The sequence below is a fragment of the Alligator sinensis genome, unplaced genomic scaffold, assembly GCF_000455745.1.
Source record: "Alligator sinensis unplaced genomic scaffold, ASM45574v1 scaffold424_1, whole genome shotgun sequence".
Taxonomy (NCBI): domain Eukaryota; kingdom Metazoa; phylum Chordata; order Crocodylia; family Alligatoridae; genus Alligator; species Alligator sinensis.
Window position 1 is genome coordinate 1,534,036 of NW_005842113.1, and position 24,606 is coordinate 1,558,641.

At 40.3% G+C, this 24,606-nt stretch overlaps 1 protein-coding gene across 1 annotated transcript in view; it reads left to right on the forward strand.

Moving 5' to 3' along the window:
- Positions 1–24,606, forward strand: part of BRWD1 (bromodomain and WD repeat domain containing 1) — a 99,756-nt gene that overhangs the window by 18,372 nt on the left and 56,778 nt on the right. The window contains exons 7-16 of the mRNA XM_006024684.3: positions 4,683–4,783; positions 6,319–6,389; positions 9,147–9,247; positions 13,671–13,711; positions 15,784–15,882; positions 18,355–18,508; positions 19,784–19,918; positions 21,352–21,480; positions 22,347–22,572; positions 23,945–24,130. Coding sequence (XP_006024746.1) covers positions 4,683–4,783; positions 6,319–6,389; positions 9,147–9,247; positions 13,671–13,711; positions 15,784–15,882; positions 18,355–18,508; positions 19,784–19,918; positions 21,352–21,480; positions 22,347–22,572; positions 23,945–24,130 — 1,243 coding nt within the window. The remainder of the gene's footprint in view (positions 1–4,682; positions 4,784–6,318; positions 6,390–9,146; positions 9,248–13,670; positions 13,712–15,783; positions 15,883–18,354; positions 18,509–19,783; positions 19,919–21,351; positions 21,481–22,346; positions 22,573–23,944; positions 24,131–24,606) is intronic.

The following is a 24,606-nucleotide window of genomic DNA, read 5'->3' on the forward strand; positions in this document are numbered from 1 at the left end:
ACTTACCTGTTGCAGGCAGTGTATCGGATCAGTATTGGCCGATATGCCTCCTTAAATACCAACTATCAATATCAGCCTCAAAAATCCCTATTGGTGCACCCCTAAATTAAACTTCTCCAGAGAGGTGGCTGAAGGACAGTGGCATCCCATAGCCACTGCCACTTCCAGTTTTTCTTCTGTTTGCATCTGTGAGATGTGCAGTCCTGCCTGGACAGACACCTTTGAGGCTTCCAACCAGGTCCTAGTTTGGTGCTGTGTAGACTGCAGTTTGCAGGTTCCTTCCAGTGTCAGCCAGGAGAGGGAGTGCCTGTGGTGAGTGGTGCCTTCTGGTGGTTTCCCCCGGAGAAGGCAAGAGAGCTACAGGAGGAGGTAGCAAAGCTCTGAAGCATCCTCTGCCATGAGGACGTCATTGATTCCAGCTGGAAGAAACTTCTAGGACTCTGGTAGGAGGACTGCCACAGGCAGTTGTAGAAAAGGAAGAGGACATGGACTCCCAGGAAGGTGGAAGTTTGTGACCTCTGGGTGCAAAAGGAAGTAGTCATCCCCACCTGCAGCAGTTTACCTGGAGAAGAGATATCAAGTGCTAGCCTGTAAAACAGCTATGGAGTGCTAGCAACAGAGGTGGAGGAGTGTATTCCATTCAGCCCTCAGTGAAAGAACAGGTTAAGAACTATTTAGAAAAGCCAGACATGTAAAAATCTGGGGGGCCAGATGCAATGCATCCAAGGGTGCTGAGGGAGTTGGTTGATGGAATTGCAGAGCTGCTGGCCATTATCTTTGAACATTTGTGGCTTTTGGGGGAGGTCCTGGATGGTTGGAAAAGGGCTGTTATAGTGCCTATCTTTAAGAAAGGGAAGAAGGAGGATCTAGGGAACTGCAGACCAGTCAGCCTCACTTCAGGCCTCAGAAAAATCATGGAGCAGGTCCTCAAGGAATCCATTTCTAAGCACTTGGAGAAGAAATTGATCTGGAACAGTCAGCTTGTATTCACCAAGGGCAAGTCATGTCTGACCAACCTGATTGCCTTCTACAATGAGATAACTGGCTCTGTGGTTGTGAGGAAATCAGTGGACATGATATATCAACTTTAGCAAGGCTGTTGATACTGTCTCCCACAGCATTCTTACAAGCAAGCTAAGGAAGAAAGTTTGAGTTGAATGAAGGACCCATATGCAAGGTCTATGGAAAGCTGGCTGGATCATTCTACTCAATGGGTAGTGATCAATGGCTGGAGTCTAATTGGCAACTACTATCAAGTGGAGTGCCCCAGGGGTTGGTCCTGGGGCTGGTTTTGTTCAATATCTTTGTTTAACAATCTGGAAGATGGGATGGATTGCACCCTCAGAAAGTTTACAGATGACACCAAGCTGTGGGGAGTAGTAGACATCCTGGAGGATAGGGCTAGGATTCAGAGTGACCTAGACAAATGGAAGGACCGGGCCAAAAGAAATCTTGTGAGGTTCAGCAACGACAAATGTGAAGTCCTGCACTTAAGGCAGAAGAATCCCATGCACCAGGACAGGCTTGGGACCAACTGGCTAAGTAAGTAGCAACTCTGTAGAAAAGGACCTAGGGGTTACAGTAGACAGTAAGCTGGATATGAGTCAACAGTGTGCCCTTGTTGTGAAGAAGGATAACAGCATGCTGGGCTGCATTACTGCAGCATTGCTATCAGATTGAAGTACTGTAATTATTCTACTGTATTCTGCACTGGTGTGGCCACATCTGAAGTACTGTTTAGTTTTGGGCTCCCCACTGTAGAAAGATGTGGACAAGTTGGAGAGAGTCCAGCAGAGGACATTGACAGTGGTTCGGGGGCTCGGGCATATGACTTGTGGAGAGAGGTTGAGGGAAGTGGGTTTATTTAGTTTGGAGAAGAGAACACTGAGAGGCAATTTAATAGCATCCTTCAACTACCTGAAGGCTGATTCCAGTGAAGAAGGAGCTAGACTGTTCTCAGTGGTAGCAGATGCCAGAACAAGGAGCAATAGTCTTGAGTTGCAGCAAGGGAGGTTTAGGGTGGATATTAGGAAAATCTTTCTCACTAGGAAGATGGTGAAGCACTGGAACAGGTTACCTAGAGAGGTGGTGGAAGCTCCATCCTTGGAGGTTTTTAAGGCCTGGCTAGACAAAGCTTTGGCTGGGACGATCTAGTTGGACTAGATGACCTCCTGAGGTCCCTTCCAACCCTAACTTTCCATTATTCTATGATCTCCAGCTTGTTAACTAGCAATGTAACTATTCATGATTTGGGCTGATGGTTTGTGTTTTAAGAAAATGTTTTGCAGTGTATATTGTATAAGTATATTGTAAGATTTTCTGATGTGGAGGAGTGTCTGATCTTTTTTCTCAGTTAAGCATTCCAACATAGCAAATTGCAAAAAACATGTTTGAATGTTTCAGCCAGCTAGCTTGGTGTAAGGAGAAGCACCCAGTCAGCCTTATGAGGCTATCAGAAATTGCAAAACTCAATTTAAAAAGATTTGAAGATTTTAGGCTAATTAAAATGAGATGATTTGGGTAAAAAGCCATTTGTGTCAAAATGCACAAAGCAAAGAAGACTTTCATTTAGCTGTAGTACTTAGAGTGATGATAGGATGCAGTAGTATTAGCTAGATACTTCATGGTAAAGTACTTTTCCTACTTCCTAGTTAGGGAACCAAATCTGTGAGAATTATACTTTAAACCTAGAGCTGGTAGCACTATTAATACCTTTGAAGAAGTAAATTTAATTAATATTTTTAGTATTTGGACATTGATCACTTTTACTTAGCTTTTGTATTACTTTTCAATTGTTGAAGTAATTTACTCATCAAATAAAACTTTAGTGAGCTTTTCCTGGTTCAGGGAATTGTGGGTTAGGTTGAAAGGTCACATTTACCTGTCACTTTAATTAATCTTACAAGTTTGTTCAAACTCTCTAGCTTTAGCATAACTAAGTTGTTACAACAAATTTGAATGCTATTGGCATATTTGCAAAAGTCAGAATTCTCAGACTTGCGTACCAAATTTTTAAGTGCCTAAATCTATAGGTAGGGTTATGATGAAAGTTGACTTAGTTTGTGACATGCTGAGCAATTCTGGCTCCCATTAAAATCAATGGTAGAACAGTTTTGGCCTCACTTGAAAGAGCACCTGAAGACAATCCATAAAGACAGTGAATTGCACTCATTTCAATAGCTACGTTAATATCAAAAGTGCAAAACAATGAAGTTCCTTTTTGGGGGATGGAGCAACATTTCTTTACCCACCTTGTTAATCATTACTTGAGTTACTTCTTGTCACTTACTGTTGTTAAGCATTGCCTTCCTCTTTGCTTTAACAGTAGGAGTAGACTAATGAGTTTTTTCTCTCATTTCTTGTATACAAATAAGGATGTTGTAAGTATTTCAGGGTTTATTAGGCTTTTCAAAGAACTGCTGCTTTGGTTTTAAAACCAACAGTTTTTATATTCTCTGTCATTATAAAGTTTTCTAAAACAGTTTCAGAATTTAAATTTCATCTGACAGTTTCTTAAAGAAAAGCTTTCTGTATTTGCAATAATATTTCAAAAACTCAGATTTTTCTTGGCACAAGAGTCAATGTGTCTGTCTCATTTGGTGAGTAAAAATGCACAGGAATATCTTGTATTTCAAATTCTGCCTTATTTAAGTCTTGTAACTCCACCTTCAGCAAATCCATCAGTTTGTTACTAAGCAGCAGAATCACTTTATTTGACACCAGTTCTAGTAAGCTTGTTTTATAGGGCTGGGGAGTGGTAGATTGGCTTCTTGCCACACCCTCTTTGGATTTTAAAAAAAAAAAAAGTTCTCTTGATTGCATTCTGTTTTCAAGATCTCTGCTGTTGAGGTTCCTCTTTACTCCTACAGTCTTTATGCTGCTTGCAAATCATTCTTTACCAAAATATTTACTTATAACTGTTAATGTACAGAGTATGAGTAGGCTAGTGGATTTGCTGAGTGACTGTAACTACAATTGTACTGAACTTTTCTTGTTGACTATAGGAGAACTTAATGTTGGTGCTGCTTCTGCAGCGCAGTTTTGAATTAGGGGCTTTTGTGTTGGGAGAAGAGTTCAAGAAAGTGTTAACCATTATATGTCCTGTGTAGTTCTTAAAGAAGTAGCCACCTGCATAATACTTGCCCAGTATCTTTAAAGAAAAGAAATACTAACCTGAAAACTTGCACATATAGAACACATATCTTCTTATATGGTTAGATGGTACTAGCTTAAATACTAGTGTGTGACCTACTTAGAAAAAGAAGTTTTAGCAGGTGTGTGTCTAGTGAAAACTGCCTTCTGCTTGTTTTAGTACATTTTGTTTTCTATCTAAATCATTTCTCTGAAAAGCTTTCAGTGAACAAACATGGTTAGTTCAGATGTAAAACATCATGCACTTGTTCTTCAAAATATAATTATGACAGGAACATAGGCAAACCTAATTTTTAAAAATATTTTGATTCAAACCTCTTATTTCAAGATCTATGGTTTTTATCTTATTTGTCAAAATTAATTTCAGCTGTTTCTGTAATTGAGGAATTTAGAATTATTCAAAGTTTTAAGTTAACCTTTTACAAGTTAACATTTTTTTTTTTCTTACTGCAAAATGATTTTAAATTGGGGAAATTAATCTAAAATGTAAAAGCTTGCAAATTAACATTTGTGTATGGCTTTAATTATAGTTTAGTCCAATGGCCAAAGGCTCTGTGCGATACATGGTCTCTACCGGTGCAGATGGAACAGTTTGCTTTTGGCAATGGGATATGGATTCCATGAAATTCAAGTATGTATCTGAGTTACAAACTATCTTTTCAAATACTCTGTCTTCTGATAAACTGTAGTAGATGTCTGGAGCGGGGTGGGGGAGCTGCAAATTGGCTTGTCCAATGAGAGAGAGTGTGCCCAAAGTTTGGTTGCACATGTACACACAGTTATGTACACACAGAAAAACCTAACGCATGGCACAGAATAGCCCACAGAATGTTTTAAAGTGCCATTACAAACTACATTTTTTACAAAACAATGTTTAATTGTTCTAAAGAATAAATAACTATTCTCGTACTTGAGCAAAAATGCATATGGGACAGAAAATGGCTCAGTTTGTGTTGCAATTAGTATAATAGTAGTATTAGTATAAACAGTATAATATTAACTTGTGTTCACTTTTTGAGTTACAAAACCCTGTTGTTTTGGGGATGGTTTGTATTCATCTGAAACTTGTGTATAATATACAGTAAAATTTTAAAAACCTTCAGGAAATGATCATATAATGTTAAGTTTTGACATTCTTTTTTTTCTGTCAGTGCTATTCCTAGTACTGAATAAGTATCTATGATAGTTAATATAAACTTAATACTGTTTCATGTAATGTTCAGAATAATGCAGATACTAACATCTGGAAGTTTCCACATTAAACATATATTGTAATACGTCTGCAAAAAAGGGTTGTAGTTACTATTATTTATTTAAGTCATATTTGTGGAATTGCAGAGGTGTTTGGTGGCCCAGTTTGGTCGAAGAAACTTTTTTCTGTTGAATTCCAAGTTCAATTTTTGGGTTGCTCCCAAGTTGAGTTTGTATAGCTGATAATTAAAAAAAAAAAAAAAAAAAAAGACCCTTTATATACAGGTAATACATATACTTTCTCCTGAAGAGTGCTTGTTTGTTTGTTGTTAAACAGCACTTGTTTGAGGAGTCATCAGGATGGTAAACATGGACATTTACAAGTGTGTTAGGTTTATGGAGTTTTTCCTTAAGTAACAGAGAATGGACATTACTGACTCCTTTGCAATATTAGCTTTTTCTCTCTCTCAGGTTGCTTGCACTAGTGTCTGCCCTCATGAGAGATTCTAGTACATGCTTTGTGGGCGACTTTGCATCATTTACTGAGCAGATCAACCTTCTTAAGCAATAATAATATCAATTTTAAAAGCTCAGTTGATTTCACCCCATAACTTCATGGAGCTTTACAGTGGCCTATCTCCAGGTGCCAGTGGATTGTTGTAGTGTAACGCAGCAGCATAGTACTTACTGGAGTGTGCAAACCCATCTTCTTGAAGTGTGGGGTGTCCTCTTATACTCGCTTGTTCAGGATTTTGTGTGTAAAACCATAAATGGTTAGATATTTAAAAGAATCATGCATAATGATGATGTGCTTGCATGGGAACAAAGAACTTGCTGTAAATTGCTAGCATACATCATGATAAATACTTGAATGTATGTGTGTTCGCACGTTTTTTAAAACTTATATTTAAAGTTCTTAAGTTTTTCATGCTATGTTCTGATTTGTGTTAAGTAAGACTTATTTTCTTTTTAAAGCAATCGGCCAGTGAAGTTCACAGAGAAACCTAGACCTGGAGTTCAGATGCTTTGTTCTTCGTTCAGCGTGGGTAAGTTGTGTGCTTGTTGAAGTTTGTCATTTGGATATCTTTCTCTTAACTTACAGATAGTTTAAATCAACAGCAACTTTTCTACACTTGTAATAGAGTATATGGTTCTTCTAATACTCCAGAATCCAATACAGTGATCCATAGGATTTTCTCTTACTCGTCCTACAAAATCTTATCTTTTGAGTGACAGAATCTTGGAAAGAATGCACTTTTTGATTTAAGCCAAGATGTCACAACTGAGCCTTGCAGTCGCTTCTGTCTCTTTCATGCTGAAAGCGTCATCTGCCTTCCCAGTGGACGAAGGAGCATATAATTCTAAATAAAGCATAGAATAGTACTTACGTGCCCCAAATTCACATTTCTAATCTAGAGAAGTACACCAATCTTTACAGTAAATATGTTCAGCCATATATTTGTGATGAATCACCTCAACAATACATGGTTAATACAAGGTGTTACAATGGGTATGAACAGATGTCCATCTCTAGTGGTGGAAATTTCTCAGATCTGGAAGGGAGTGCAGGACAGGGAGTAGAAGGCAGAGCAGTAAGATCAGGGTGTGAGATTTCTTCCCATTAAAAATCTCTCTGGGAGAAGGAGCAGTACAGATGTTCAGTCTGCAGCTTTCCTTTCTCTTGCTCCCCACACCTTCCCCTGGCTGACGTGAATCACATTCTGGAGGAGATGTGGGAATCAGTGTTTGCTCTACTCCTCTCATTCCCAGGGACTGGAAAGGTGGAGTGGAGTGGTGGGGGAAGAATCCCTGTATCTTACCTTGGCCTGGAGGGAGGAGAGGGAGCAGCAGAGCAATGCCTGCTGCCCATTCACCAGACCAAGGCACACTCTAGTCTAGGAGAGGGGCAGGAAGCAGTAGATGGCTCTTTGTCCCCTCTCTTCCTGGTGTGTGGGAGGGGCAGGAGCAGTGGGACAGCGCCCCCAACACCATTCTTCTGATTTGTGGGAAAGCTCAGAGAGCAGTGGCAGCTCAACTCTTCCATAATCAGGACTTGAACTGTGGGGAAATGCCCCCATCTTCCCCAGACTTGAGTCCTCCACTCTATAGAAGGCACAGGGAAAGCTACTGCTCAACTTCTCAGTGATCGGGAGGAGTGAAGCATATAGGCACTTGTTCTACTGAGAGAACCTCCCTTGTGTGAGATCTTTTAGTGTCAACCTGGAAAATCTTTCTCTTGGAGGAGCCAGATTTCCTCTGGGAGAAATGAAACAAACATTTGTATGCTCCAAGTTTCTCCTGAGAGCACAGCAATTCTGGTAGAAATGCAGTGCCTGTATATGGCCAATGTCTGTCCTGTTTTCTTCCTCACCCTGCTGACAGGGGAATAAGCTACCTGTGGGTGCCAGCTGAAAGTGGGTAGGTTGGCCAGGAGAGCCCTTTAGTATTTAAAGACAGTTGGACACTGAGAGGCATAATGAGAGAGGTGGCTATTAGTGACATCTCTGGGTAGTGCCTGAACTGACTTTTCAGAGCTGTGTGCGCGCATTCTGATGTGTTATGAGTATATGTAGTGTGAAACTGATCAGGTACTTGGTACAGATAAACAGATTGCACCCTGTCTGGCTTCAGATTAGTATTTCTCTGAAACTGATCTACTGCAGGGCTTTAAAATGACTACTGTTTGAGAAAGGGGCATCATTCACCTTTGGGATATCTAATGTACAACACGATTAGGAGCCATACATTCACATGACATAATGGAGTGGCAGCCAGCCTTCTTTGCAGGCATGCCACAGATTAACTCTGCACTCTAAGTGTTGCTCTCATCTACTTTCTCTGCCCCATCTGCTGCTCTGCTTTCTTCTCCCTATGCTATTTGTCACTGAGCTGCCTGATCCTCCCTGGTCTGCCATATGCCTCATGCAGAAGCAGCCTGTGACACCTGTGGTGCAAGTTGGCCATCTGTGACCTAAGGTCTTGTGGGGGTTTTTTACAGTACACTTTTCAGTTTTTAGTGATGGGTAAATCCTCTGGAAATAGAAGCAGTGGGATGAAAAATGTGCTATCACTGAACTTTTTGTGTTTTGTTTTGTTTTATTACTTGTTTGGGGCTAGATTCAGGTATTCAAAAAGCCTGAGATGAAATCTGTCTAAGTTGCTTGGTTTTCTGTAAGTGGTATAGTTTAGATTGGTAGCAAACAAAACACACATTCCTCCTTTAGTGGGGTGGGGCATGGGAAGGCAAGTCTTAGATAGGGTTCTGCCATTTTTAAAACAGCCTGTATGCCAAACTTCTCTTCTATTATAGGTATAGACTGGGTTTGTGTGCGAACTTATGGTAAGGCTATAGACCAGTTTCCAGTCACTTGTACCAGTAAAAGTGTAATGTCTGTACCTAGTTTCAGCTTTTAAAATATTTTTTTCTTGAGCGTATTATGTTTAGTTATTTCCTGAGAGGAATAGTCTGTGTAACTCTCTTCTGAACTATGGAGATGTCTTTATCCTCTCTAAAATAGTAGGCAAGGTCGGTGGCCAACTTGTTCTAAAAAATCTCCGCATTTAGCACTCTCTTTAATCTTTCACATAGTAAAATTGAATATTTTTTTCTTTTTCATATTAAGCTTCAAAGAGTGTATATATGGGGGGGGGTGGATAAAATGTTTATCCCACATTTGTGCAGTAGCAGGTGACCAACATCTCTGACAAGTTTCTTATCTACTGCATTCTAGAAATGTCTCCTGCTATTTTTAACAAATGAAAATATTTGCCAGCTTTTTTAAACCACTGTTTTGAATTTTCAGGTGGCATGTTCTTAGCAACAGGCAGTACTGATCATGTTATCAGAATGTATTTTTTTGGATCTGAAACACCTGAAAAAATAGCTGAACTCGAAAGCCACGCTGTAAGTAAGATTTAAACTTAATAGTCAGTGATTTTTAAATAGAACTAAGATTGCTGGTTCAAAAACAGTCGGTTTTCCTTGGAGTATCCAGTAGCATTCTACTACTGGTTGTCTTTAAAAAAGCTTACTGGTTAAAATCTTGTATACTAGTGTCAGTTTGGGGCACTAGTCTACTACTCGGTGACTAACTCATGAGCTACTTCCAGGACTGTTTTGTACTGCATTGTAGTGTTAGATATTAAAACACGTTTTTCTGTTTATGGTACAGTAGTAAATGCACCTAATAAAATGATTGCATTTATCCCTTAAGAACTTAATCTTGCAATACTTTGTGCTATTGCCCAAAATGTAGTGACTATCTTGGATGACAGAAATACAGTTTTTATGGATTTCTTTTTTTACACTATACCTTTATATAAATAGGCAGCTCATTAAATAAAGAGTCAGACTAAGAAAACAAGACAGCTTGCTCTTTCCAGCAGTAGCCCCACTTATGTTTGTGTAATGTTTTGAATATCTACAGCAGTGGTTCCCAACCTTTTTTTGCTGACCCACTGCTGGGAGCGAAGTGCGGCAGCACAGGGTCAGGGAAACTCCTGGCACGCGGCACGGCTCACCCTTTGTGTGTGGCGCCACCGGCATTGCCCCCTGCAACTTTCGTTTGGGTCATGACCCGAGGTTGGGAACCGCTGATCTACAGTAACAGCACCCAGGGTTTATTGCTTTGCCTGATCTTGCTGTTACGTTTGTCTAAATATTAGCCAGAAGTTAACACCTCTACAACTATTAAAGAATACCAATACAAGCTTTTAGAATAGAGTTGTGTGTCTGCATGACCTTGTAGGTACACAAGCATAGCAAACCGATTCCAGCTTTTAACTCTGCTTCATCCAGGATTGGTTTCATCGCCATTGAACTGCATTGCCATATTTTACAAGGCTCATGCAGATATTCCATTTAGGTTATAACATTTTCTTCATGTTTCCAAACAGCAGGTCCTCTTCCCCATTTAAGAGCCGAAAACATACGTTTGTCTATACCCTAAATGTTTTCTTCTTTAGCTTTGTTGTGCCTTGTTTTATTGTTCCTTGCTTTAAAAGAAAAAAAATCCTTTTTATGTTTGTGCTCTGTATAACCCTGGAAATGCAAAAGTCTTTGAAGTGAGTGGAAATTATACTTAAAATTTTCAGAATGGTATAGTGAGGACTTAGTATAAATGAAAATTGGGCCTCTTGGATCCTTGCCCATAACAAGATTTTTTTTTTTTTTTTTTTTTTTTTTTTGAGGCTCCCCTTTGATTCTTATAACTGGTAACTTTGCCCTTGTCTCTGTTTCTCATCAGCTGTGAGGTCTGTAATTCTTTCTCTTCTGTTGGATTCATAATAAGGAAAAATAAATAGCGTTAGGGAGCAAAGACCATCAACTACCCTTCCCATTTCTTGTTTTACATGCCATGCAAGTTTTTTTGGACGTACAGTGGTAATACGTAACGGCATAGTACAAAGATATTAAAAATATGAATTTAGCTTGGTTACACAATAAAGTATTAATACTTTGTCAGGGATGTTAAAGATATGGCCTGTTGGACAGATCCAGCCCGCAGAGCCCTATTCATGTGTCCCACAGTGCTACTGAATGCAGAATGAGCTGGCCCTGCTGTGGCGCACATAGCCTGTCTGACATGGGCTGCACCAGATGCAGGCACTAGAGCCAACAGGTGCAGCATGTAGCACACTGGTCCCTTCTGAGGTGTGTGCTGCATGCAGTACCTGTGCTGGACCAGCCTACACTGGGTCTGGGGCTGGTTTGGAACAGGTCAGTAGAGCAGCCCTACGTTCTGGAGCCAGGGTGCAGAGCTGGTATAGCAGGGGCACCATGTGCCCCATTCGGGCCCTATGCACTGTGTGCAGTACTTGCCCGGGACCCACCCCACATGCCACATGTGGGGCTGGAGCCAGTATGCATGCTGAAAGTAGCACACAGCCAGTCCAGGGCCCAGGCTGCATGTGGTGCCTGCCCTAGGCTGACCCTGTGTGTTGGCTCTAGAACTGTAGGCCTGATCTAGCCCACAGACCATTTCTGTGCCCCTCCCCAATCTGGGCAGATGAATATGACACCCCTGCATTAAGCTGTTGTGCATTGTCTATACCACGTCCTTCAGAAAACAGATTCTGTGGCTTTTAAAAAACTTTTATATATCCCTCATCTATGAAGTAAAACTCTTTTTAACACCATAAGTCTAGCTGTACAGGCCTATGCAAGGTAAAGGATATATTAAAAGCTTCTCTGTTTCATAGCTAATAAGGATAATGATCTTTGTGATTTTGTGCTTTTGGAAAGCTGTATTGCCTGCTTTCAAAAGTAGGAGGTGTTTACAAGTTCAGGGAGTAAGTTCTTGTTTCTGAATCTGGATTGCTAGATGGCATACCTTAAACTTAGTGCTGGTGTAGAACAGGGACGTGGTTGTGCTGGGCCATTGGCCACTGTGGTTTGAGAGACAGATTCCATATTTGGGCTGAGAAGAAGAGAGCACTTCTTTTGCCGTTTTTTTTTGTTTTTTTTTTTTTAAGACTAAGGCTGCTGAGAAGTTTGGAATGTTAAGACTGGGTCTTTGTGGTGATGGATTAGTGGGCAGAATGCATATGAAGTTGTCAAGGATATGACAGTCACAGTTTATCTTATAACTGTGAAGACTTCCAAGAGTTATTAGCATTCAGAATAGTCTTTTCATTCTTCTTCTATCCCCATTTCCAACTATTTCAACTTATTTACTTTATTCAGCAAGTTCTTCATTTTAACTATGTATGACGAAGTGTGGCAAAAATGGATAACGCCTCTGGTCATTCTAGGCTCTATCTACTCTACTGCTGTTTTTACCTTGATGATAATAGATAGTTAATATTCTGTCTGTAATGCACAAGTAAAATTTTGCTCTAGAAACAGATCCCTCTAGATCAGGGATGAGCAATTACTTGGGCTGGAGGACTACTTGGGGAACTTTGGTGCGCTGTTGTGGGCTGGGTAACACCCACCCCCCTGCAACAGCTCACGAAAACTCCCTAACTGGCCCCCTCTGGGCCAAATAATTGCCTACCCCTGGGTTAGGGGAAACTAACCTTTGTTTTCTCTTTCTCCCTACACCCTGTCCCTAGCATACAGCCAGGCTGGACTGGTGCCACACTGCTCCTGTGCACTGCCTTGGGTCACATGGGTGCAGCTGGAGCAGCTCCTGCCCAGCTTGGCCATGTGCTGGGGACTCTGGGTCAGGCAGGAACTGCACCAGTCACTCCAGATACATCCATGTGGGGCAGCCTGAAGTGGCACATGGGAACACAATGTGGCACGACTTTAGTGGTGCCTGTACTCCTACCAGGCCCCAATCTGGCAGAGCACAGATAACCTGCAGCTCCTGGCCCTCTTGCCCCTGTACTCCATCCCCTGCCAGTGGGGAGAACCTTACCTGAGCTTTGACTCACCAGGGGCCATGCTGTTTGGTCTGCAAATGGCAACAGGGTCGGAGCTGTGCTCAGACAGCCTCACTGGGCAGGAGCCTGACCAGGAGCTCAGCACCCCCTGCCTTGGAACGTACACTGGGCCTGGGGAGCAGGACAGGCAGGCTGGGCCAGTGAAGGGAGTGTCTGCTGCTGTTTCAGTTGGCTATGGCATAGAAATGGGGAAGGGAGAAGGGCAAGAAGCACCAGTAGCCAGGGTGGCTGTCAGCTGGATATAATTTTCCTTCACAGAAGTAGCTGCAGGCCGGATAAAATCATTTGGTGGGCCAGATCCAGCTTGCAGGCTGTATCTTGCCCACCCCTGCTTTACATTTTAACTGGCTGTAAGTAGGACTTGTTAAGTGCCAGGTTGCTGATGGGAAATTACTCGTTAGTTAAGTGCGACATTTTGCATAGTGCACTTACTAGACAATATTGTGATGAGTTTAAATGCGCCATTCTTTGAAAAACTGCAGTATAAATTTTTATGAAAAACATGAACATTCTTTCAAGTCTTTGTGAATGGCTCTGTTAATCATGCAGTTACAGTTCAGGATCAAAAATTTTGCTATGCAAAACTGGTAGCATGCTCTGTCACATTCTGTTTGATGAAAAAGTTATATTTCTGTGTGATATAAACAGTGCTTTTTTTTTTTTTTTACTGCCTGTACATTTATGTTGTGTATATGTAAGGAAAGAGGTAGTTAGTCATGTCAGAAGGCAGGGTAGAGTGGCATCTTAACAGCTAACTTAGAGAGGCATAAGCTTTCATAGGTGACAGCTGTTTACCCTGCTGCCCTGCTCTGCCTTCTTTGTATATAAAGGAGACTATTTTTATTTTTTTAATAAAAACTAAATTTCTTTTAGGGCATAGAAAAAACTAATTCTTCCCTTCCAAACTTCTAACATACTGTTTAAAACTTCTTTTACAGGACAAAGTTGACAGCATCCAGTTTTCTAATAATGGTGATAGGTATGTTCCAAGACTAAATATAAATGGGTGATGGTTTTGACTTTACAGCACTTACAATTGCTCTCATCTGGCATTCTTCAGTAAGAAAATCGAATGTAACTAGAAATTGAATGATACAGCATGGAAAAAAACAGCAGTTCTAAAGTTTCAGTTGTGTGTTTTGGTTTCTGTTAGTGTTGTGTGTTTTTGGTTTCTGTTAGTGTCTGTTTGTATTATCTGAAATTTCATTCATGGGGAAGTATTACTTTTGAAAAGTAACCAGCACTGACATTAAAAAAAAGCAGGATTAAGTCAGCGGTAACATCCATAGATTTAAGTTGGTGGTGTCAAATTTATCTGGCCCTGTTGGCCAGATGAGTGGTCTACAGCTTGGATAAGTGGCGCTGGGTTAGCCCTGCAGGCCAGGTCAGGTCCATGGACACTTGCCCTTCATGCCAGATCCAGTACTCCCTACCTTTTGCCTGTCAGTTGCTAGGTGCTTACTTCTTGCTTTTCATCCATTGGGAAACCCCTCTTTTTGTCTGATATTTTAGGGGAAATTATTACTTGTATTACCACAGTACTTGGAGGCCCTCAAAGAATGTGGATCCCCACATAGCTTGTTTTGTACAGACACCTAAGGCACGCCCAGATGAGCATGCACGTGCGTTTCCCTGGGGACGAATAGTAGCACTATATAGCTGTGCTGCTTATCCCCGCTGAACACTCTTGCACATGTACTCTGGTGCACAGCAAGTTGCTCTGGGTGGGGTGGGGGAGGCCCCAGCAGCATTACCTAGAGTCCTGGGGGCTCCAGTGGCAGGAATCTGGTGTGTTGAGCCTGGCTGGTGGCTGGAGTATGTCTCCAGCTGACCAGGCTCTGGTTTTGGGTGGCACACACTGCCACCACATGTTGCCCTGCTTTTTTCACAGGTGTGGGTTTTTTTGACACCGGAATCATCCAGTGTCAAAAAAAACCTGCTGCACTGCAAATTAGCAGCACAGTGAAGGCCTACCTGTGCAGCATGTGTGGTTTGCGATGCCGCAGATGGACCTGCGGTGCCGCGTACCGCATGTGTGTGTTCGTCTTGACGCGCCCTTACATGCCATCCCTGTACCACAATTTTCAATCTAAGAAACCATTCTGTTTGAAGTGAATTGTTTTACATTGCATCACTGCCTGGTCAGCTGCTTTAGTTTGCTAATGCCTTTAGTGAACCATTCTGATTTCTCAAAGTATTTGATCAGGAACTGAAAGCAGGAAAGAATTAAAAGTGTTCTTCACCTCTCACGGTGAATTTGCAGCTGGAACTGTAAGCTGCATCTGTGATTTTTGTATTTATTTATTTTATTTTATTCTGTCACTGGAGGCCCAGATAGCTGACTAAATGTTTTCCTAACCTTCATTTGGCCTGGAGGTTGAAGCTTTTCTTTTGAATTTGACTTTTTCACAGTAATCCTGGTCCCTGGGCACTTTGTGTAGGATTTTTACAGCCTGCCTGTACCTGGGGAAGCTACTTAATTAGTACCACTTCAGTTGTCTAGTGAAAATTTCAGTATCTTCTTTAGCAGTACTTTCCATGAAGGGTATATTTTTGCCTGCGCTCCCTAATCTAAATGTCGTAATTTATTTCCCTATGCAATTTAAAATACTGTTTTCGATCTATAAAGTTAGAAAATAATTGCATCCTGGCCATATTAAACTGTCTTTTCAGTGTCTGATGAGAATAGATTAAATTAAGAAGTTTGAGCTGAGCATTCTGATGTAAATGGGAGGGACCTGAGAAAAGCTTTTTCTGAAAAGTGCTTTAACTCAGCAACTTGCTTCTCTGTTTTGTTTGTTCCAAGCCTGGTTGACCCTCAGCTCATACTATACCAAGCTTTCTTTGCCCTAGGCTTTCTCTGGCAAAGGTGGCTGAGCTGAGTAGGTGGTACTCCTGCATGGACTAGACGGATTTTATAATTTGATTGTCATTTAATGTTGTATGTTTTAATTAACTATGCATTTAGGCGCAGAGCTCTGGATGGTTGTGCTTTTAAGTAGAAATACTGTGAATATCTTAATAGATAATGCCTTTTAAAATTACTCCAAGGTTCATAAGTGGCAGCAGAGATGGAACAGCACGGATCTGGCGCTTTCAGCAAACAGAATGGAGGAGCATTTTGTTGGATATGGCTGATAAATTACCAGGGTAGGTTAAATGTCTCCTATTAATTTGAAAGAATTGACATGTCTGCTTAGAATGGAGTTGAAACAGCTCTAATGATAATATCTTGAAGTGATGTACCCTTTTTATGAGGGAGTTATGTGACCTTCCAAAGACATGATACATGATTAATTTCATTTCTGCATCCATTAATGTAAAAATGCTTATTTATATTATCATTAGATAAATAGAGAGAACTCTTTTTTTTTCTTCTTCTTCTTCTGAAGACACAAATCAGTTACATGGAACACAGTACTTATTCACTGAAACCTCAGCATCTGACACCTTTCCAGTAATGTATAAAGACTAGCTACCAGACTTTTTAACATTATGACTAATATGATTTGCCTTAAATAACACAGACCCTTTAACCTTTTGTTCCAAATATTCTAACTAGTTTTCACCCAGCAATTGTTACATTAAAAACAGCTCCCAGAGTTTTAGCCTGGAAATCCTGAATCTTAAGTCTGTTTTTAATTTGAGTTGGAGTCCAAATGAGACTTCATTGCTGATGAAATGCATTAAAAAAAATCTTTATCAGAGTTTTTCTGTCCTCAAAAAATGTGAATGCAGCAGATTTAAGTTGCTTCATTTTAACCTTTATCCCCCTCAACCACCTCAGGTCTCTATATATTTACATGTGGAGACTGAAGTAAGGAGCACCTCTGAGTGAGTTCAGCAATGTTCTGCTTTTGTACTTTATTTTTCCTTTTTTTTTTTTTTTGTGAAATCACATTTTAGAGAAGGTTGAGACTCCCACATCCACAGGGCTCTTGGTATGCTGCTAGCTCAGTATTTGTCAAATTGGGATACTTGTACCTCTGGAGGTGTTTGCCAGCTTTAGAACAGAGATATCAAACTTACCCTGCCCTTACTGGATTCAAACTGGGGTTAGCAGTGGCAGCTACAATAGTGTGATTGTAGTGATACAGTGTTAGTTACCTATTTTTGTAATTATCCATAGCATAGAATGGTAGGGGTACATAACAGCAGCGTAAACTTAAAGGCCTGTGCCAACCTAAAGACATCTGAGAACTGATGATCTAGCTAGCCTTGATTCTTAAAAGATTTAATCACTTGATTCCAGGTTGAGGCTTTTCCTCCACATTCATCATGAAAACAAAATCTCATCTTAGAACAGAGCATCTCTCTTCTCTCATTGGGAGTTGTGAGGAGAAGCTGTGCAGGATCCCAGATGAGGCAGAGACAGCATCAGCAGCATGCAGATTCGTGCTTCCAGCTTTGCTCTCTGCCCAGCTCCCCTCCCCTCTTCTCCCTTTCTGGCAGGGAGTCAGTGTGGGAAGGAGGAATCAGCATGCTGCTGCTGCCGTCTCCAGCTGGCTAGAGTTCCCTACATGATTGCTCCCCACAGCTTCCAACTGGAGCAGTAGGACTCAGCTGTGGCAGGCATAGGGGAAGTCCAGAGCTATTCCTGCTTCACTGTGCAGCAAGCAGCTGTCTGGAGCCCAGCTTGCAGTTTGCAGATTCCTCTATCCCTGCCTTGCCCCCCTCCTTCCTCCAGTCTCCCCTGCTAGCCAAAGCATAGGCAGAGCAGCAGGGGAGGAGGGAAGGGAGCAGGACAGGAAAGGAGGAATCTCTGCCTGCTGAGCTGGGCTCCCAGCACAGCTGCGCTCTGCAACAAGGGGGAGGAATGGCTTGGGGGTTCTACCTGTGCCTGGATCAACAGGTAAAGCAGCAGAAGGAGGAGGCAAGTGGTGAAGGGGTGACTACCAGGGGGCCAGCAGATGAGGGATAGCATGCCTGGTTCCCCACCCCTATTTCTGCTTTCCCCCACCTGCTTCTCCAGACTCCTGCTTTCTTCCATTACCTGCACTCCTGCTGCTTTTTCCTGCCACCACCATGAGAGGGGTGGGGAGGGCAAATATAAGATGAATCTCCCCCAATACATAGGTTCTAAACGTAGCTAATTTATAACCAATTTATAATTTGACGTGTCCAGAATCTAGGTTGGGCAAGGGGTTGCCTTAAATTTAAGGTCATCTTGGATTCAGGTAAAATAGTAGCTGTTATTGTATTAGAATTGTTTTGTGTCATTTTCATATAGCTGGCCTATTAAAGTAGTGAAAAAAACCAGACATCTGACCATGATCATGATGTAGTCTGTTGTTTATCAGTTCTTTAACATGTTCACTAATATTTTAAACTTAAAACTGTTTTCCTTTAAAATTAGATATACACGGTTATACATTATAATTTTATGATTCTCTTTTTTGGTTGGTTAATATATAGTTCAGACTTAAGATTTAAGCCGTTCTCAATTTTGTTCACAGTGCTATGGAAATACCAAATGTTAGTGAGCAAAGTAAGTCTGAATATTAATCTTTAATTTAGTTTCTTTTTTCAGGTTCTTAGCATTGGAAGACAATTTTTAATTTTTGTGTCTAGATGTTAAAACGAATACTTAATTTTAATGGTACAACTTCTATTTTTTTAAAGCAATGATTCATGTTCAGAGGAAGATAAATTTATGAAGCCCAAAGTAACAATGATAGCTTGGAATCAGAATGATGATTTTGTTGTTACTGCTGTGAATAATCACCTACTCAAAGTCTGGAATTCTTATACCGGGCAGCTGCTTCATGATTTAGTGGTATGTACTTACCTTACTTGCTTTTCTTTTTTTTAAATTCTAGTGATATTTGTCTGCTGAAAGGGTCACTTAAGCCTGATTTGTATTAAAGTTAATTATGCCTCCCCCTTGCCCCAGCCCAAAAAAACCCAAAACAAAAACATAAAAACCAAAACCCTGCCTAGGTATGGAAGCAACATTAGACTTGTCGTTCCAGTGAAATATGGAAAAGCTTTGTTTGATAACCATGCTTCCCAGTTTGGTGTTCTTCATTGTCATTTTCAGAAGGTGCATCAAATTCCATTGGGAGGGGGATTGTTTTTTGTTTCTTTTTCAACGCTACTTCCTGAATCTAGATCAGTGTGTCAAATGTGTCTGGCCCTGTAGACCTGATGAGTAGTGCGAAGCCAGATTGAGGCCACAGATACTCACTCCCTATTTTCCTCCCCACCACCCCCCAGTCCTCCCTGCCATGCCAGATCTACTGCATGCAGTATCTAGTCTGGACAGTGTGGACCTATCAGGAAGAGGCTCAGTATCCCTGGTGCTTGGCTGTCACTGTGAGAATGAGCCATAGTGCTGGGCTGCTTCCTGCAGTACTGCCTGGGCCAGGCTGGTGAGAGCTCCAGCAGCACTACTGTATTTTTTTTTTTTTCCTGAAGCTATAGCCAAGCACCTGGACAAGAGCTTCACCACAGCTGCTTCCTGTGGTGGCAGCCAAGTCCCTGTAACCTCCGGCTTCTTCCCGCAGTGCTGCTGCTAGGTCTCCAGTGCTGCAGGTCTTGCCCAGGTGTGTGCTTGGCTGTCACTTCAGTGATAAGCTGTGGTGTTGCTGGGGCTTCAGTGCCTTCTCTGGTCTTGCCTAGGCACATGACATGACTGCCACTGTGTGAAGGTTGCTTATCGCAGCCAGAACTGGGGCAAAAGTTTGTGGGCCAGATTCAGCTGGCAGTATACGTAACACCCCTGAGCTAGATGTTTTGTTTTCCAAAAATAGTATGATTTTTTTTTTTTTTGTTCTCTGGACACTTTTACACTCTAGTCTGTTTGTCACTTCTGTGGCACAGGTTCTCTATCTCCACACTCCAGCTATGCAGGATTATGGCATCATGAGATCTCATTTCCAGAGATGGTCATGAGGGCTTGGGAGGTCCCCTAATAGACTGAGTTCAGGGAGATGAAGCAAGATTTGAGTACTCTATTCATGCTTAGTAGGGTGCCAACTATTAACTTGTGAAAATATAGGTACTTCTGTGTTTGAATATGCAGTTGTGAATAATCACTTTTGAATAACAGGGACATACAGATGAAGTATTTGTGTTGGAAACCCATCCCTTTGATTCAAGGATTATGTTGTCTGCAGGCCACGATGGTAACATCTTTATATGGGATATTACAAAAGGCAGCAAAACTAAACACTATTTTAACATGGTAAGGCCAAACAATTTTTAATTTATTGTACTTTTATCTTCCATTTTCAGAATGCAGTTATGTTTGTCCACTGGTTTCAACATAGCAGTTCCTTTTCTTAAAGACAGCAGACTTTTTTTGAGCAGTTGTAGCTCAAATTACTTAAGGCTATGAAGTGACTATAGGCCTTTTGAAATTAAGATCTTATACTATAGGACTCCTTACCAGTGTTAAAAACCAAAAAAACCCTATAAAATATACTTTACCAGTAGAAGCAGTGCGTTAGTTCGACCCAACTCCATGGTGTCTGTATAGATTGGGCACTTTATTGGGCCTTCCTGGTTCTTTTATCTAATAGCTGATTCAATCAGCTATTAGATAAAAGTGCCAAAAAAGCCCCACTAAAGTGCCTGATCTATATAGACATCAGACAAGTCGAGTCCAACTAATGCAGTGCTTCTTTTGGATACGTGCTAGGCTCGGCACGGAAGTGCTCAGTTTAAAGTAAAGCACTGCTTTTTTTTTTTTTTTTTTTTTTTAAGTATCTGTAAGCAGCCTAAATGATTAAGTAAATAGTTGGTTACAGATTCCTGACTTTGGCAAGGTGTAACTTTTGAAGAGTGTTGTTATCATCTTATGTGAAATAATTTGGTAACCTATATATTGCGTTCCTTTTAGTTATACTGAGAATAATTTACATATGATAAAGTCTTAGGAAGAGTAATAATATAGACCAAAATAAAGGCCATCTATACCAAAGGATACTGACATGTAAGCCGTTATGATATAAGCATTGTGTAGAGGAATCATGCAGACACAACAATTTTGCTAATCTTAACTTGACCTCTGAATGAATCAGGGTTAAAGATGACTATTTTACTTAACTTGCATCCCTTACAGGCCTGTGCAAGGTTGTGTTATAGTTCATAACAGTTGAACGTTGTCTGCCTATGTCCTTAGACCAACACGGCTACAACCTACACCCCTATAACAGTTGATGTGCACTTCTGAACGGCCTCCCCTTTTATAGGGGTGAAGAGGGTATATTTTGTCCACAGCTTTACATTTTTATTCTTCTCTTAATATGGAAAATGAACGTTATGGTAGGGGTCGTGTTTCTGGAGCTCAGATCTGTAATCAGATCTGTATGGGTAAAACTTTCTGGCTTCAGGTGTCAGAGCTTGCCAGTGCAGAGCTAGGTGTAAACCCCAGGCATTGATTATCATGTCAGGGGAAATGCAAAATAAAATTAACTGAAATAATAACAGAAGAAATTTTTGCACCATAACTAGGATGCAGTAGTTGGAGCATGATTGTTTAAATAAGCCTTTGGTAATCAAAGTTTGGATAAAACTGAGGATGTTGGTTGTTTGGAGGTTGGGGTTGTTTTTGTGCATTTTCTTCTGACAAAACTTGCTTTTGAGTTTGTTTGTTTCCTCCCCCCTTCAATCTAGATTGAAGGCCAGGGACATGGTGCTGTTTTCGACTGCAAGTTTTCACCAGATGGACAGCATTTTGCATGTACAGATTCTCACGGACATTTATTGATATTTGGTTTTGGATGTAGTAAACCTTATGAGAAGGTAAGTTTGTTTCAGTTGATCATGATGATGATAGCAGCTATTTTTTAAAATGGCATTACTAAAATTCACGTAATGATTGTACTTAATATGTGAGCATATAAGCATTCTCCTAAGAACTTCTGTGAACTTTTGTAAAGTAAAATTCTACACCAAAATTTTTTTTGTAAAAATGGCAAAGGAGGTTTCACATTATTTATTGAGGGGTTTGTTTGCTTATTTGTTGGGTTTTTACTGTTTTTATAACCTGATATGCTTAGCCTGAAATCTGGAAGTGAAACTAGTTATTTTCTTGCCCATTACAGTCAGGAGCAAAGGTTCTAAGCATTTGTAGACAACTAAGCAGATCCACTTATTTAAAAAGCTGCATGCATGTAATTTAGTTTGACTTGCAGAGCCTTTTATTTTTAGTGGAAAAAAATCACAATCAACAAGTAACTTAGCTTAACTTGTTTCAGTTTTTAGAGAGCACTTAACTGTCCTTTTTACATTGGAAACAGCAACATTTTTCTGAAAATTATTTAGAATAAATTAATAGATATGTGGAACTTTGGACTTTTAGATGCTTTCCTTTTAGCAAGGCAATTTTACTTTATACAGGATTGCAATATCTCTGTGCCTCTTTCCCAAAGTATGTACTGAATACATGTAATTGCTTGCCAGCAGTTCCTTCTATGAAGAGTATACCAAGAATATATCACAGATCCAAAGTGACTCATGCTAGTAGCTTTGTTCTTTTTCCTTGTGAGAACTCCCTCGTATACTTTTTGAGTAATTTGAGGTTAATGCTTAGCATAATTTGCCTCTACGTTCAAATTCTTTAGCATTTTTTTTCAAGTTGACAACATGCAAGCTTCATTTCTTTCTAGATTCCTGATCAGATGTTCTTCCACACTGACTACCGACCACTGATTCGAGACTCTAACAATTATGTCCTAGATGAGCAGACTCAACAGGCTCCTCATCTCATGCCCCCTCCATTCTTAGTAGATGTGGATGGAAACCCTCACCCAACAAAATACCAGAGATTGGTACCTGGAAGAGAGAACTGTGCTGATGAGCATTTGATTCCTCAACTGGGATATGTAGCAACAAGTAAGAATAGCAGTTTTAACTTGTGAATCTAGCTCTGACTAGTCTTTAGTATCATTACTATGCTTTTGAATAGAAAAATTTAAAATACAGTAGAAAGCTGATAATATAGAAGTGTCACCATCAGTCTGGATAATCACCACAGTGTGAAGTGTTCAAAACTATAATTATTGTATGCTACAGCAAATATTACAAACAACAATAAATAAACATATAGTTGTGTAATGTGTTAACATCTCAAAGCACTAGTAAATAATGTCTAGTTGTCACCAACAAACAAAACCCAACTGTGGGCTAATAATCACATTTAATAAAAAGCTTTCCAGCTAATTGGCTTTCTGGATAATCAGCTAGCTACAGTATTTTTAAGTTAAATGTGGAATATTAAATATTTTATTTAGTTGAATTTTTAGCACAGCTCGAACTGTCTTATGCTTGGCACAAATAATCTGTTGGATGCAGTGTTGTTTGAAGAGTTGTTTGCTGTAGTTTCACCTTCTAATTGCAGGCTTACAAAGAGATTGTGTAGTGTGTTAAATTATAATTAATATGTAGTTTAAGCCAATGCCAATGAGTAGGACATGTAGCTATTGAAATTTGTGCAAATGGCACTAGTCATTTTTCCATATCCTTTGGTTCAGTATGAAAAGCACTACTTAAGCCCTTCAGAAGCTTCCTTCAGAAACAGCCTGCTTTCACCTTTATATATTACCTTATTAATAACTGGTTGCATTTACTCATACCTGTTCTGCTTTTACTTGACTGTGTGCACCGCATTTTATAACTGGTCAGTGTGCTTGGAGTGCTTTGTCTCCAATAGCAGCCCCAAAATTGAGAAGACCCAGTTAGTTTCAGGCTCCTATTAACACATTTAAACAGTGGTTGAGATAGGGTAGAAGAATAACTCTATACCTCAGGCAGACAAAGTTCTTTGGGCAGACGTGCTATCTTTTATTAGACCAACACGTCTGCACAAAGAACCTTGTCTGCTTAAGTCCTTAGACCAACACAGCTACAACTAACAAGCCTCTACAGGCAGTTTTCTGATTGCTCAACACACCTGGCATGTGTGGCTTAAATTGCTTTAACAACTCGGAGAAGTGGTGGAACTGAATCTGAAATAGTGTGAATTCTTTTTATGTGTTTTGTCCCTTTCAGTCATGTGTCTTTTAGTTTATGACTGGTTCTTCATAGATATACAGCCACAGCATGCTTACATTTTTCCTTGAACAATTGGTCAAGAAGTTAAAAGAACATATTAAATACTATTTCAAAATAATCCCTTGCTCAAGATGCAGGTAGCAGGTTTTAGATTTTAGTGTGTTGATTAAACATGCAGGTTTGTTTTGCTTCTGGTTTGCATTACATTTTCAAGGTGATGGAGAGGTGGTGGAACAAGTTATAGGCCAGCAGACTCTTGATCAGGATGATCAAGGCTTGGAGCCCAGCATTCTTGATGGCATGATAAGACAGTTACAGCAACAACAAGACCAAAGAACGGGAGCAGATCAAGAAGCTGCTCCAAGTGGACCACAGAATGGGGAAGGAACACCTAGAAGAGGTTAGTACCTATTGGTATCTACTTGTTTAGGGAGATAGAATGGAATTCACTTTTTTTCTACTTTTTAACCTGAAATAGTCTACATGGTACCTAGACTGTATGCTACTGTTGGGGTCAAAGTCAGTTTTCTATTTAAGTTCTTGGGCTAAAATATTTCTGTGACTTGGAACATAACTTTTTTACATTTTAACAATACAGGTTGGTTAAGAGCAATTTTATTATAGGTTGCATAAATTTTTAAGGTTATACAAACATTTAAAATAATTTCTTGAAACTCGCTTGCGTTTTCCCAAAGTTTGCAAAAATAAGGTGCGTTTAACTTTTAATTCAAATAATGGTTTATTCTCCCTTTACTGTATGGATTTCTAGTAGATTTAAAATGAACATTATTGGCCAGTATACACACATCTTTGGTTACTTAAGCATAAGCCGGGGGGGGAGGGCAAGAAGTGCTATCCAGCTTGTGCAGAATCAGC